The following is a 14,787-nucleotide window of genomic DNA, read 5'->3' as shown; positions in this document are numbered from 1 at the left end:
GCTGGGGTGGGGTCACTGGCCGCGCGTCCGTGCGGCGCCGGCCGCGTTACCGCCCTGCTCGCCGCCGGGACGCGACAGGGCCCTCTACGCATGCGCCGCCAGCTTCCTCGGCGTGGGTGGTCGGCACGCGGCGCGGCAAAGGACCAGAATGCAGTGCGCCACAGAGGTGGGCCGCGGGGCACGCCGGGACCGGTAGTCGGCCGCGGGGCACGCCGGGGCCTGTAGTCGGCCGCGGGGCACGCCGGGGCCGCCCTCACCTGGCCGGCGGCGGGCGCCCAGGGGCCCAATGGGAGCGGCGACCGGCCGCCCCGCCCCGCGCCGCCGGACGTCTGTGCCCGGACATGGCAGCCGCCGGTGCCGGGTCCTTGAGCTGAGCGCCTGCCACTGGGAGCCAACTGCCGCTCTCAACTGTCCGTGCGGGCGGGCCGAGGCGCCGCCAGGCCGGCCAGGAGCCGCGGCCGCCGCGGAGGAGGAGGCATCAGCAGGAGGCCCGAGCGGCCGCCGCGGCCGGGCACATGGCGTCCATCTTACTGAGGAGCTGCCGCGGCCGGGGGCCCGCCCGCCTCCCGGCGCCCCGCGCCGCCGCCCGGAAGGGTAAGCGGCCGGCGCTCGGCGACGGCTCGGGCGGGCGCTGGGGCCGCGGGGAGGCCCGGGGCGGACGAGAGCCGGGGCCGGGGCCGAGGCCGGGGCGGGCGGGCGGGCGCCCAGGGCGCGGGTCGGGGCGCTGGGTCGCGGCCCGGGCCGGGGTCACGCCGGGCCAGGGTCACGCCGGGCCGGGGCCTTGGGCAGCCCCGCTCCGCCGCCCGGCGAGGGCCAGCCCGCCGCTGGGCGTGGTGCGCGCTGGGCGGCCGGGCCCGGGCGGCGGCCCGTGACTCACTCGCGCTGTGACCTTAGTCGCCCTGCCGCTGGCCGCTGCGTCCAGAGCGGGGACAGGAAAGTTTCGAAGAGAGCGCGCTGACAGCCGGCCCTGGTGCGGCCTCTGCCCCACTCGTGGTTACGCGCGATGGAACGGGGCGCCCAGTCGCGAGGACAGTCGTTTCCCTGGGCCGCTGTCAGCGCTCCTGAGATGAGGTGGGCGGGGGCCGGCGGGCTTCCGGGGCGTCCGTGCGACCGATATCATGGCGTTCCCGGGCGTCTGTAGAGGGTCCCCAGGCCTCGCTGTGCAGGCCTCGGGCAGGCCCTTTTGTACCAGGAACTGCAGTGACTGTAGCTGTGGCATGGAGGTCACACCCAATGCAGGGCTCCGGTCCACCTGTAGGGCGCCCGCGCTCACACTCCCTGTGTCTCTTTTTACGTTAGTGTATCTGAGTTCCTTACGTCTAAGGTTGGGGTAAAGATAAATTTGCCCGATAAAATTGAGAGACTCAGGTGAAATGATGTATTTCAAGGCGCTGTACAGTTTATAGAGGTACCGCAAGAAGTCATGTTTCTTGAAACTTTCAGCGGGTACGGCTGCTTGGCTGCTCAGACCTTTGAGCGGCGGTGGGCGGGGCATTGAGCAGCCAGGACAGGACGCGGGGCTCCAGTCCGCCCTTAGGTGTTTCTGCTGTCACAGCACTCTGTCTTTTGCCTGTTAGGATGGTAAGAAAAATCCCTGGCCACTTCACGTTTCCATAGCAAGTTTAAGGTTTAAAAGTGATACGCATGTGTTCTGTAGTTGTATCATTTGGGGAATACAAATGTTCCCTGTGGCTGCGTTCTCGGTTGACAGGAGGGGCTGAGAGCGGGTCAGACAGCAGGTCTGCTGTGGGAGCAGCAGGGACTGGACTATGGTGAGCAGGGGCCCCGAACTCCCAGAAAGACACTTCCCAGCTGGGTGCTGCAGCTATTACCCCATTTCCCCTATGAACATCTTACATCATTATGGTTCTTTGTCACAATTAGTAAACCAGCTTTGATACGTTATGGTTAACCGAGGTCCATAGTGTATTTAAATTTGTTTTATCCTGTTCCATACTTTTTTCCGGTATCTTTTTCCTATTACATACTTTCTTCTTATTCTGCACGTATCCTTCTGTCATTACTGACGTGTTTTATTCTGCACACACTTTGTTGTAAGGTGCTTTTTTGTCCTGCTTCTCAGACTTCCTTCGGCAGTTAAGAGGACTGGTCAGCTAGACTGTAGAGTAGAGTGCCCTCTGGGGATTCGGCTGATGTTTTCACATGGTTAGACTGGGGTCGTGGGTTCGGGGGAAGAGACCACAGGGGTCAGGTGTTCTCATCACATCCTGTCGAGGGTGCCTGCTAGCAGTGTGATTTATGGCAGTGGATATGACCCTGATCATTGGGCTGAGGCGGAATCTCTCGGGTCCTCCACCCTACAGTCACTTTTCCCCCCTCCGCCCCACTCTCTTTGGGAGGAGGTTGTGCGCAGCACATACTCCAGAGTGGGCCGGGTTGGCCAGAGGTGGGCTGACCCCATTCACCAAGGACTGGGTGTGAGAGCAGCAGCCTGCCAAGGGACACTCCTGGCTTCCGGCTCTTGTCAGAGCGGGTGAGGGCGGGGGAACTGGCTGGGGCAGCCTGGAGGCCTAGGAGCTGTCGAGTACGAGGTGGGCAGGGACCTCTGGGTTGCGTGTGTCCGCGGTGTCTGGGGAGAGCCGGGGGCGGGGTCTGGAGGGTTGAGCGTGGTCTGGCAGCCAGGTGGAGAAAGCTGCGGGGTGGGAAGACATACGCTTGGTCTCTGTCCCCTTCCTGGTTCTCGCCACAGCTCCCAGGGCCCTTGGAACACTCGCGTGTTCAGGCGTTGCTCATAATGAGCCCCGTCCCTCTCCCCAGGGTTACCCCAGGGGTGCCCGTGGGCCTTCCCACCCCACCTCCGGGGGTCAGGGGCCAAGCTCAGTGGCCAAGGATGTCATCAGTCACTCCTAAGTGACAAAGGCGAACTCTTGAACAGGGAGGCTGGGGAGCCTCTGGGTTGGTGGCACTTGCCGACCTGATGGAGGAGAGGCTCCTGCACTCAGGACTCCTCTAGACCTCGCCCTGTGGACCTTGCCGTCCGGACACTTGTGTCTGCCCTTTATAATAAAACGGCACTAGCAAGCTGAGCACTTGTCCGCGTTCTGTGTCCTCTAGCAAATGATCAAAACTGACAGGCTCATGGAGACCCCTGAATTTGTGGTTGGCGGAAGTGTGGGCAGCCTGGAGACTCTGCTTGCACATGATGTGACGCAGAGGCAGTCTTGTGGGGACTGAGCCCTCATGTGTGGGTCTGCACTAACTCCAGGAGTCAGGACTGAGTTGTGGGACACCGGCTTGTGTGTGGCAGTTGCAGAAGTAGCAGTTGGAAAAGAGACAAAACAGTGTTCCTAGGAGCGATTGGCCGGTGGATCACAACCCCCGGTGAGCGGGGTGGGCGGCCAGAACCCCAGAGCCCGCTGTGGGGTGTCCTTCCAGGCCAGGGCTGGAAGCTTTCAGAGCAGGGTGAGCATGGGAAGGGAGCAGGTGGGACAAGCTGTGTGACCACGCAACTTAGAGACGTGGGGCAGGGCGAGGGGCTCTGGCAGCTGTGACAGCTTGCTTGCAGGGAGCACGTGCAGGGCCGGAGCCCTTTCTGAACCAAGTTCTTGGGGGGGGGGCGGGGGGCTGGCTCAGGGTGGGGGGAGGGGACAGGCACAGGTGTTGGGGGGCTTCTGTTTGGGAGACAAGGCAGGCCCACAGCTGGAGTGGTGTGTTCTTCCCCATCTGCTTTTTGATTTTAACTGAAAATGTAACCTTTGAAACAAAAAGTTACCTTGTGAATAATGGTGAGTGAGCGGGTGAGCCCAGCTGCCAACCTACAGCTTGAGATTTGGCACCTTAACATTCCACGTTCCACCCGCACGAATAGCCTTCCGCGGCAGAAAGTGAGAGCTGCCCTGTGGACGCTGGCCTCTGGCTGAATTACATAAGTGACAGCTGGAAGCCCGGGTCCCCAGAGGGTCCAGTGGGAGCAGTGCCCTGTTCCGAGGGTGGCCGGGGCTGGTGCCGTCCCCTCTGCCCATCTCTCGTGCTCCCTTCTGCTGCTCTCAGACTGGTGGTTGGCACCCGGAGCTGCTCTGGGCCGTCCTGCTGCCCGAAGGGCCTCAGGGTGCCAGCCCACCATTCCAGGCTCGCTGCCTGACACCCCGTCAGGTTCTGCCTCCTCCGGTGTCGGACGTGCCTCTCCATAAGCCGTTTTCCCAGCACAGGGCGTGACCTCAAGGCCTGAACGTTGGCCATGTGAATGAACCCTGAACTTTTGCTTACAGGAACTAGAGAGAGTTGGGGAAAGCATAAAAAAATTATCAGAATCCCAAAATCGGCTATATGCTCATCGGTATCGTTTGTCCAAATGCTGACTCTTGGCATTTGTTTTTCCATAATTCTCGGCCCTTGCCTCCTCACGCTGGGTCATTTGGACTCCTCCCTTGCTTGCCCCGTAGGTCTGTCTGTGCATTAGGGGTCATGGCCTCCGTCCACCAGAGCCATGCTGGAGCAAGTAGGGAGTGGTCATCTGGGGAGACGTCAAGGCTCGGACTCTGTGGGCCTTGCCTGGCAGAGCCTGGTGCCCCCACTTGGGACTCTAGGAGCTGGAGCTGACCCAGGCACCCCCTCCTTACCCAGAGACACTGTGTCCCTAACTGGGGCGGCCCGTCACTGGGCCACACTCTGAGCCCTTCCCGCGTGCAGAACAGGCTTCCCGAAGCTTTCCCTGCAGAAGAGGGCAGCGCGCCGGCACACGGCGCCTCGTCGGAGACTGACTTTCTTGTTTCCCTTTGTTTCTGTCGTAGGTAGTCTGGGGAGTCACGCCTGCCGGAGTTGCGCCAGTGCCATGGGGTTGATAAGCCGCACGTAAGTCAACGAATGTCGCTTTCTGCTTGTTTGGAAGCGGGGGCTTAAAGATGCTTCGACGATTTGGAACTCCCAGTGCACCCTGCTTTCCTGTTCTTTGTTTTCTTTCATCTGACCTCTGTCTTTTCACTTTGAAATAGATAACTGCATCCACTGGTGAGTTTTTGGAAAATAAATGGAACACTCATGATCCCAGTGCCTGTTACAAATATTATCAGCATTTCGGTGTGTTTCATTTCGCTCTTTTTCCTTATGTACCTGTTTTTACGACATTCAGCGGTGACCGCAGTCTGCGTTGAGGCTTGTGTGCTTAACGGGCACGTCTTTTCCACGCTCAGCCATTTGTAGTGGCCTTTTATGCATTTGTGGAAAACAATGAGATTTGCCAGGTCGCACTGTCGGTCTGGGCGCTCGGTGGACACAGACCGCGCCTCGTTCGCACGGTCCTTCACGGAGCGTCACGTTACCACGTCTCGCCACGGGGCTCGCCCTGTCCAGTTCTAGGGACACATCTAGCACATGATGGACTTAGCCCTTCTCTTTGCTGGGAGGCCTGCGTCCTGCTGTGAGGCTGGAGGGCGGCCTGGAGGGTGTGTCCCCACCCCGCCCTGTCCACCGCTGCACACAGACCCGGATGTCCCTTGAGGCTGCTGTGCTCTCCTGCCCACCGTCCCCTCTGCTTGGCCTCCCTGGGTAGAGACTCCTGATCTCCTCACTTGTGTGCTGGGATGCCCAGACCTCTGTCCTGGCACCAGGTCCTTGTCACAGCCTGGACACTGGAGACAGTGGACCTTGTCCCTTCCAGCATCTCTAGTTCTTCCTGTTTGAGGGGCGGCACCTCCTGCCGCGTGTGGTCCAGCTGGCCCCTGGCACCCCCTTATATGGAGCTACGGGATCTTTTGGGTTTTCTTATGCCTTCGAGATTGTTAATTTGTCACCTCATCTTGGCTACAAAACTTCTGGAGAATGCTCCTAGGACAGATTTAATTCCCTAAAATAAAAGCTATACAAGTCACACATGGGAGCTTGGCTGTTAGAGCAGACTTGTGCTCAAGCACATCTCCTGCTTTGAGGTTTTTTAAAACGCTCTTGTCAGTGTCTCTGTTTCAGTGAGTGGCGCAAAGGCAGTGTCTGGCGGGGAACGCGACAAAGCCTGTTTGAAAGCCCTGCCCACGGCAGCCTCCGGGCCCACCTGCCCAGCGCCGGGCTTTGATGTCTGCTGGGTTCTCTGCGGCCACAGGGCTGTCGTCAGCATCTTCTGTTTCTGATGTGGGACCGTTAATGTACGAGTACAGGACGTCTCACTCTTACTGAAGTGGAGGTGGCATTTCAGAGGCCTGGGGCCTAGCGGGTGGCCGGAAACAGGGTGGCCTGGTGACCAACAGGTACAGTCATGGTTGCTATGAAGGGTGTGGCCCCACGGGGCCAGCTTTCAGTGCTTTTCGAGACAAGCTGGAAGTCTGGGGTGTGGTGTGGAGTCTCTGCTTTGAAGAGCCTGGTGGCTGAGGCTGGTTAGAGGGCTGCCGTGTGGACGGCGTGTGCCGTGGTGGACAGCCCCCGGCGTGGCGGGGGGCAGCGCCTGGCAGCGGGGACCACAGCAGCTGGCAGGGCCGGCTGTGCCTGTCCCCCTGAGTGGGGCGTCTGTTCTCAGGCGGTCTGCGCCTTTCATTTACCTGAGTGACATCTCCAGCCAGCTTTCGCCTTCTTGGGGACCAGGCCTGGCACGCTTTCTTCCTTCCTTTTAGACTGTCCTGGTAGAACTTATGAATTGTTTCAGTTCTAAATGATCTTCTTGGAATTGTAACTGGAACATCATTGAACCCATAGAATCGTGTGGGAATATGAACTTTTAAGCTCAGGCATAGTGCTCCTCCGTGTAAGTTACTAAGATCTTTCCTCTTTCAGGAAAAGGGATGTCATTTTCTATACAGAGGCCACACGAGTGGCCTCTACGACAACTCTCAGATGCGTTCTCTGTGCCAGTGGTAATGGGCCTCCTTTTCCTCAGCTTTCGTGAGTGGTGCCGGCATGGAAGTTACTAATTTGCGTCTGTTCCCTTGTGTCTGGCCCCTTCACACAGCTCCACCATTTTTGCTCCTGTCCTGACACCTCTGTCGTTGATGGTGGGCGTTCCCCTGGCGCTGATGTGTTTGTCTCTCATCTCTGTTGTGGCTTCGGCTCTTGTTCGGTCCCGTAGTCAGACCTGCTGTCAGAACAGCTGGAGGCGCTCCTGCAGCTCTCAGCCGCAGAACGTGGGCTGTCTGCGTTTCGGTGCCGTGTCATTTCGTCAGCTTCTGTTTGCGGTCCTCTGTGCCATGTCTGTTTTTTCTTATTTTAAAGTGTTTTTATGAGGAATGGATGTTGAATTTGTCAGATACTTTTATAAGATTCAAATGCACTTGCATTTGAAGTTCGTATTCAAACGTAAAAGCTGTGCTATTTAGAAAGTTAAACACTTTAGAGAGTTGAACAATGAGAACTATAAAGCTGTTTTGCTGAACTCAAGCAGTTCAACTTTGGAATTACAGATGAGAATCCAATCTTATGTCAGTCTCAGCGTCCAAAAACTGTTACTTTTCATTTCGATCACACAACATAAAGAATCTTGAGTCACACAGGTAAGTAGTTGCAAGTCTTAGTAGTTTTAACCACCGATGAGTTGTTTTGCAGTCTCAGTGTTCAGTTGAGATGGCCCAGACCCCTGCAGGGTGAGCAGGTGGAGGGGGTCTGGCCTAAAACGTCATCGTGGATGTTGTCCAGCTGCTCCGGACCTCCTTCCTCAGAGATAAAGACAGGGAGGAGGAAGCGTAGCTTGGAGTGAGCACTCAGACTGTTCAGCAACTCGGAAACCTCGTTCAGGGGGAAAACCTGAGCTGACCTGAGGCCGTTTATATTAAGCCTCACTAGCTGTGACCACTCCGAAGATGGGCCATGGAAATACTGACACGTTGGTGACACCTGCTCCCTGCAGGTGGTGTGCCGACGGCTCGTGGCCTTGGGGCCTCCGGCAGCTGTTAGGTGCTGTGGGCTCCGGTTCTCCAGCGGAGGGCAGCCTGCCCTGCCGGCAAGCGTGGTTTTACCTGGAGTCTCTGGGCAGAGGGGTCTCGCACCTCTGGAAGCACCCCCCTTGGTTGTGCTGCTGCTGGCGTCACGTTGCCCCTGCTGGTGGTGTGTCCCTGAGTGACCGAGGGTGACACACTGAGGGCTGGCGTCCTCTCTGGCCTGGCCTCGGGCCATTTCTTGACGAGCTGCCCCCTTAAAGTGGACATATTTCACAGCTGTGTACAGGAGTCAGGGGGTCGCTGCGGGGGCGGGGCCCAGCCCTCACCCCCGAGCCTGCCGTCCGGTGTTTGCGCAGCCGACGCCGTGAACGCTGCTCCTGTGCCAGGCCCTGCTTAGTGGTTCTTTTCTTGGGATGGCAAGGCTCCTGGGTCGAGATGGACGCAGGACTCAGCATTCCGAAGTCAAACAAGTGGCTAATGGAAGTCCCCAGGCTTTTTAATGCCGCTGAACAGTTGTTGAGAGGTCGCTTTCACCCAGAGGGTCCCCTGCCTCTCCCCGCCCCCCATTTCGAAGGTGGTTTATCTAAAAAGGAAGAGAAGAGGCAGGCGTGGTGACCGGCGGGAGGCGGGGCCCGCGGGCCCTGCTCAGATGAGGGCTCGGGCGCTCGGGGCGCGGCGGGGCCGGCCTTCTCAGTGATGCCCTGTCCCAGCTGCCCCGCAGAGGTGCAGTGCCGACATGGGTTTAGTTTCGACAGAAATTTTTTAAATACTAGATTATGCAGTTTTATGCTTTCGAAAGAGGTAACCCTTTCTGACTGGGGTGTCAGTGATAACTGTCTCCTGTGCTTGGTGGCCGCAGACGGGGCCTTGAGGGCCCTTGGTGGGCACGCCGTGTGCTCCTGCGCTCAGTCCGCCTCCACGTGTGTCCGTGCCTGTTGGCTGCCCCTTGAGGCTGCTGACGTCGTGCCTTCTTGCGGCAGCTCCTCACCCTTGCTAATAGCGGGTCGAAACTGGGCACCTAGGCTCAGTGGAGCGAGGGGCGAGCTCGATCTCTGCCTGTGCTGTCCTTGCTGCAGGGAGGCACCGGCAGTGGCCAGTCACAGCCGACCAAGGCTCAAGCGGCTCTGCTGTGTTTGCAGCCTGTCCATAACTGGGGGCGACTGTCAGGACAGGGAGGGTTTGAGGGACCCTCCACGGGACAGGATTGTCCCTGCCCTTTAAAGCAGGGGCAGAGGCTCAGGACAGAGAGCTGGCGGGGGCCAGCAGCTCCTGGAGTCAGCTGCACCTGCCCACTGCGGTCTGCACGCTTGTCCTTTAGCAACCCCACCTGTGAAAGGAGCAGCAAAACCGGACATTTCCCAGCTCTCTCTTGGCCTGGATTGGTGGCCCGACCGCTCTGGTGGACAGTTGAAGTAGCTGCCGCTTCTGTGGTGGGTGTTGCCGGGCACCAGACGCTGTCCTGGGCTCTTAGGACATGTCAGCACACACGTTCACAGAGGACATCCCAGAGACACAGAGAGGTTCAGTTACTTGCCCAGGGTCACACACCAACACTAGTAGAGCCGGGATTTGAACTGGGACCGCCTGCCCCAGAGCTCAGGTCCTCACAGCTGGCGTCAAGCCAGGTGCAGAGAGATGGCGGGGCAGGCGGGAGGAAGCAGGCAAGTGCCTTCGGTGTAAGCTGGAGCCTGGGGCTGCCTAGAGGTAAGTTTGGGCATGAGCAGGGAGAGGCGTCTAGTGACAGGCGAGGTGAATGGAAGGCAGTGAAACTGAGACTTGTATGGGCCACTTGTCCCGGTCTTGGGCTGTAGGCGGCAGTCCGAGGAGGGGCTCTTCACTGCACACGGACCCTGGGCTGTGCCAGGCTCTGGCTGCTGGGCCCCGAAGCTGCAGGGGTGGGGCACGGTCCATGCTGCAGACACTCAGGCCGTAGGGGCTGTTCGTGGGTAGACACGGAGTGCAGCTGCTTGGGGGCCCCGAAGAGCAGACATGCAGCCCCGGGGCCTCGCAGGGCTCCCACGAGGCCCTGGTGGCCGCCCGCTGGGCCTCAGAGAGCCCCCGCTCCAGGGGGAGCCTGCGAGGGTGGCTCACCAGGAGCTCAGTGCTATGCATCACGCTGGGCCAGTGCCTCAGGGCGTCCCCCGGACCAGAGGCCTGCTGGTATGTGTGTGATGAGGGGACAGTACAGAGCGAAGGAGCAGCTGGCGGAGAGGGAGGAAATGGGCTGTGGGCTTTATTTGTTGGTTTTTGCCAATTTGCACAAACGCCTTTGGAAAGCTGGTACCTCAGTCTAGCCCACCTTTGATTTGAGCATCCTTGCCGGTTTTCAGGACTTGCTCGGGAATGCAGGTCTTTTGTAGAAAGTGCCCTGCTCTACACCCCACCTCTACGTCCCCCAGTCTGTTGGCAGGGGAGCCTTGGAGATCTGCCCAGAGTAGGGTCATCTGTCCCAGGGCCAGGCTCTTGATGGCTGTGTCTGTGTCGGGCCTGCCTGCTGGAAGCCCTCAGGCCTTGCTGCTCTCGCTGAGGGGCAGTGCCTTCACCCCAGCCCTGGAGGGGAAGGGCTCCCCGGCTGTGTTTTCCAGGCCTCGGATGCGGTGGGGTGTTTGCTTATGCGCTGAGTGGACTGGGTGTGTGGTCGAGATCCGGTGAGTGGCCAGAGACCTCACTGTCCTCTCTCCCTTTGCAGGTGTGCTCCTTTGGGCAGCTGCGCTACCGTCCAAGCCGTGTACCTTTCCTTCCGAGGCGACCCTTTGGGCGGCTGGACTCCGAGGCCCGAGCGCAGGTGCGCCGTGGCCCTAGTGCCGTGGGCCCCCGCCTCGGCGGGGCTGCTTGTCACCGGGCCACGGTTCCTTCCCGTGCGCGGCTGGCACTCATCGCCCCGTTTGGGCGACGACTCCGTGGTGGAGAAGTCGCTCAAGTCCTTAAAGGACAAGAACAAGAAGCTAGAGGAGGGGGGCCCCGTGTACAGCCCCCCTGCGGAGGTGGCCGAGAAGAAGTCCCTGGGGCAGAGGATCCTGGACGAGCTGAAGCACTACTACCACGGCTTCCGCCTGCTCTGGATCGACACCAAGATCGCCGCGCGCATGCTCTGGCGCATCCTCAACGGCCACAGCCTGACCCGCCGCGAGCGCAGGCAGGTAATGCGTGCGCGCACGCGCGCTCCTGCTCCGCCCCTTTCGGCCGCTTCAGTACTTTTAGGGCTTTTCTTCCGTTTTTGGTAAAGGAAAAAGATCAGGACACCTCTGAAAAAGCGAACTTGCCCTACACAGGAGCACTGAAACGCGGCACGGCCGGCACGTGGGTGTCTCTGCCGCCGGAGGTTTCGGCGCGTTCTGTCCGCTCGGGGCGCGTCCGCGCTGCCCTCTGGCGCCGCCTCGCTGTTGACAGGTCCGCGCGTGCTGGACCGCGTGCCTTGTGCAGGTGCCCGCCTTGCCCTGTCCCCGCTTTCCCTCGTGTCAGTGCTGTGCAGCTCTGGCCCGTGCGTGTGTTTTATGTGTTGTTTGGGATCCAGGCCCCGGGCCCCGAGGCTTCGGGTCCGGCGCGGGTTCCAGAACCTGTGCGGTCGCCGCGCTGGGCTCTCAGGAGCTTCTGCTGAGCTGGGCGCGCAGCCCGTTCCATCCCCCACGGCGCTTAAAAAAAGTCCTCCTGTTTTCCAGGTGCTCGGGCCTCCTGGGCCTCCTCTTCCTCGGTCCGTGAAGTAACTGACAGTTACACAGGGAGCTTTTTCTTCTTCTGCCCTCCCTTGCTGGATGGGTACTGGGGGAAAGGGGCGGCCTCAGGCTCTCAGTGCCCTGCGATCCCCCAAGGAAAGGGGCAGAAGTGTCTCATCCCTCAAAGTAGACCGTGGTGGTGAGACAGTGGGCACGTCACCACATCTTGGAGCTGGCTGATCCCGGGAACGGTCACTGGCTTCTGGTTACACTGGTTCTCAAGACCTTCACTGAGAACGTGGGTTGTTTCTGTTTAACTGGCTGGAGTTTTCCAAGGGGTGCTGTTTGAGCAGGGCAAAGGTTGGGGGTTTGAGGTAGGAACAGTTGGATAAGAATTTCCGAATGGCTTGTTGGGCATTGATTCCAACGCACGTTGTTGTTTCCCTGGTTACAAGATAATCTTTATGACCCGGATTCCCTCCAGCCCCTCCCCATCCCATTCTCCTGTGAAAGTTACATTTTTTTTTTTCTTCATTGAAGACAGCATGAACCTTTAAGAAAAAAAGTCGGAGCAGATGACTGAGTCCCAGGGTAAGGTCTCCGTGTGGCCATGGAGTGGCCGTGGAGGGTCCCTGTTAGCGTTAAGGAGGGGGTTTGGGGAGCTGTGCTGTTTTTTCCTTGGGTTAGGGCTTCATAGATAATTCAAATTTGAACAAAATGCCAGTGGTCCTGATAATTATAGAGAAGTGATTCTTAAAATTAGGATATTTTCAAAGGCAAAGAAAAGCCACACTAGAAATTCAAAAATATATTAGCAAAATGTATATGTGTTGCTTGAATGGAAGATGCATTTGAAATGTGACTTAAAGTTCACGTAACTGGTGAAAGCTTGCTCATCTAGCTCAATAATGACAAAAATGTCTGAGCATTGCTGTGGAACCAGAGGCATTTGGGAAGCAGTTCTGTGTCCTGATTCTGGAACTGGGGACCTGCAGCGTTCAGTGGGGGGAGGATTTCTGTCCCCAGAAGGCTCCCCCCTGACATAGGAGACCCGGCTTCGGCATGAAAATGCTGTAAAGAGAGGGGGCAGAGATGATAGCAGACAGGAGTCCACTGTGACGCGTAGGTGAAGTCACAGCGCGTGTCTGAACTGCGGCGACAAGCATGTGACATGGCTGTGCAGGGAGAGACTGCCTTGTAATAAGCCCTCGTTCTTGCCGGGGTTAGCTGAATTTTCTTTCAGATGCGGTAGCCGACCTCTGTTCTCTGTAGAGAAGATGCAGCGGCACTGCGGGGCCGGGAGGGGGCTTGGGGGTTGGTGGGAGCCCAGGCCTCTGCCCTGTGCCCCACCCCCACCCCGCCTGGGTCCCTCCGTCCTCGAGCCCCTCCCTCCAGGGCGGGGCCTGCAGCGTCGCGGTTGGTGCTCTCCCGGTTCGCTGATCTCTCAGGACCATGAAACTGCTACCTTGCCCTTCGGTGCCAGGCACTCTGTCGAAAGTTACACACGGTTTCTTCACGTCCTCGTGAATGAATCTGGTATTCTGTGACTTCGTTTCTGGCTTCGTTAACTGGCCCTCATCCAATCTCGGTGCCTTCTACTGCCTTTCAGTCTGGTGACCAGGCCTAGCAGCAATGACACCTGAGTCACAACGAGCACACCTGGCCCCCAGCCCTTGGCTTCTAGCTGTTCCCATGAAGAGGAGCCAGGGCTTCTCGGAAATGTCGCAGTCCAGGGGCAGGACAGCAGTGGTATAGGTGAACCTGAGCCAGAAAATGAGGAGAGGCTCGAAAACAATTCACGGGGCACTTGGCGCCAGTGGGGGTGAAACAGGGCGTGTTCCGTTCATCCAGCCCGTACTGTGTAGTCGCGTAGATTTCAATGTTATTGTAAATGGAGTTTTTTTATTGCGATAAATACACAAGCTAAACTTTACCATTTGAGCCATTTTTAAGTGTACAGTTGCGTGGCATGAAGTCCATTCGTGTACAACCATGCCCACCATCCGTCTTGAAGTCCATCTTCTCAGCTGACACTCTCCCCATTAAACACCTCCCCATTTCCCCTTCCGCGGCCCCCCCCCCCCGATAACCACTGTTCTCCCTTTTATCTTTGATCTGGCCACTTAGGGTCCTCATATAGTGGAACTGTACAGTGTGTGTCCATTCGTGACTGGGTTATGCCACTCGGCATGACTCACCCAATGTCGCAGCGTGTGGCGGATTCCCTGCCTGCGAAGGCCACGGTGTGATCCGCTGTGCGCATGCGCATTTCCGTAACCCATGCATGCTGCGGCGGACGTTCGAGTCGTTTCCACTTTTTGCCTCTTGTAGGTACATGGAACTTTTTAAATTTCACTTTCCAGTTGTTGATTGCTAGCATATAGAAATACAGTTGGTTTTTACATATTGGTCTTATTTACAAACTGAATTCTAATATCTTTTGTAAATTTCATTAGTTTTTATAAGGAATGATTTTGGATTTTGTCAAATGTGTTTTCTGCATCTGTTTAGATGATTATATGGTTTTACTTCTTTTATTATTTAAATGCCTGAGATTGTCAGATTTGACTAAAAAAAGCAAGACCCAACTTGCGCTTTCTGCGAAACAACGTAAAGACGCGCAAGACGCGTAGATGAAAAAGGAAAGAGCCGGGCGCCGCCCGCAGCAGCCACAGGAACTGTCAGAGTGAACTGCAGAGCGCAAGCGACCAGGGACAAGGAAGGTCGTGTCATGGCGACAGAGGGGCCAGGCCTCCAGGAGGGTGCAGCATTACGCGACGGTTGTGCACCCAGCGGCATACGCCAGCCCGGAAGGAGCGCGCGGTGCGGCCCCACGCAGGGGAAGTGTCCGGGCGAGGGAAATTCACAGGAGCATGGGAGCACCGTTCACCTGGGGCAGGAGGCGGGGGGCGGGGGGCGGGGAGGCGCAGGTGGACACGGGGTGCTCTGCGGTGTGGTGAAAGCCTCCTAGAGCCGAATGGCGGTGATGGTTTCACAGTCTGTAAATTTACCAAAAAACGTTGAATTACACACTTAAAATGGGTGAATGTTATGGTATGTAAATTAACCTCAGTAGAACAGCTGAAATTTTTTAATGGAGAAATGTCAGGAAGGCACCAGCTTGGAGGGCCTTTCCACGGCCAAGTCTGGAACCATGTGAGCATAAAAATAAAAGTAGGAATGACCTGTAAACAAATGAGAACCAGGACTCCACGAGTCCACTTTGATAATAAATTATGAGCCCGAATGCAGGGAAGCAAGGCTGGTGGGTGGGAGGGATCAGCTGGGAAGGCGCGGTTGCGGGAGCGCCAGAGCCGTGG

General features: G+C 57.9%; 1 protein-coding gene across 3 annotated transcripts in view; it reads left to right on the top strand.

Annotated features, from left to right (window-relative positions):
- The first annotated feature begins 308 nt into the window (after nucleotides 1-308).
- LETM1 (leucine zipper and EF-hand containing transmembrane protein 1) overlaps nucleotides 309-14,787 on the top strand; it is a 31,166-nt gene continuing 16,687 nt past the window's right edge. For all 3 annotated transcript variants that reach the window (XM_036227403.1, XM_016159266.2, XM_016159265.2), the window contains exons 1-3: nucleotides 309-594; nucleotides 4,752-4,812; nucleotides 10,504-10,954. In XM_036227403.1, coding sequence (XP_036083296.1) covers nucleotides 516-594; nucleotides 4,752-4,812; nucleotides 10,504-10,954 — 591 coding nt within the window. In that variant the 5' untranslated portion in view covers nucleotides 309-515. The remainder of the gene's footprint in view (nucleotides 595-4,751; nucleotides 4,813-10,503; nucleotides 10,955-14,787) is intronic.

This window comes from Rousettus aegyptiacus, unplaced genomic scaffold, assembly GCF_014176215.1.
Source record: "Rousettus aegyptiacus isolate mRouAeg1 unplaced genomic scaffold, mRouAeg1.p scaffold_m13_p_10, whole genome shotgun sequence".
Taxonomy (NCBI): domain Eukaryota; kingdom Metazoa; phylum Chordata; class Mammalia; order Chiroptera; family Pteropodidae; genus Rousettus; species Rousettus aegyptiacus.
This window is presented reverse-complemented; position numbering and strand designations above follow the sequence as displayed.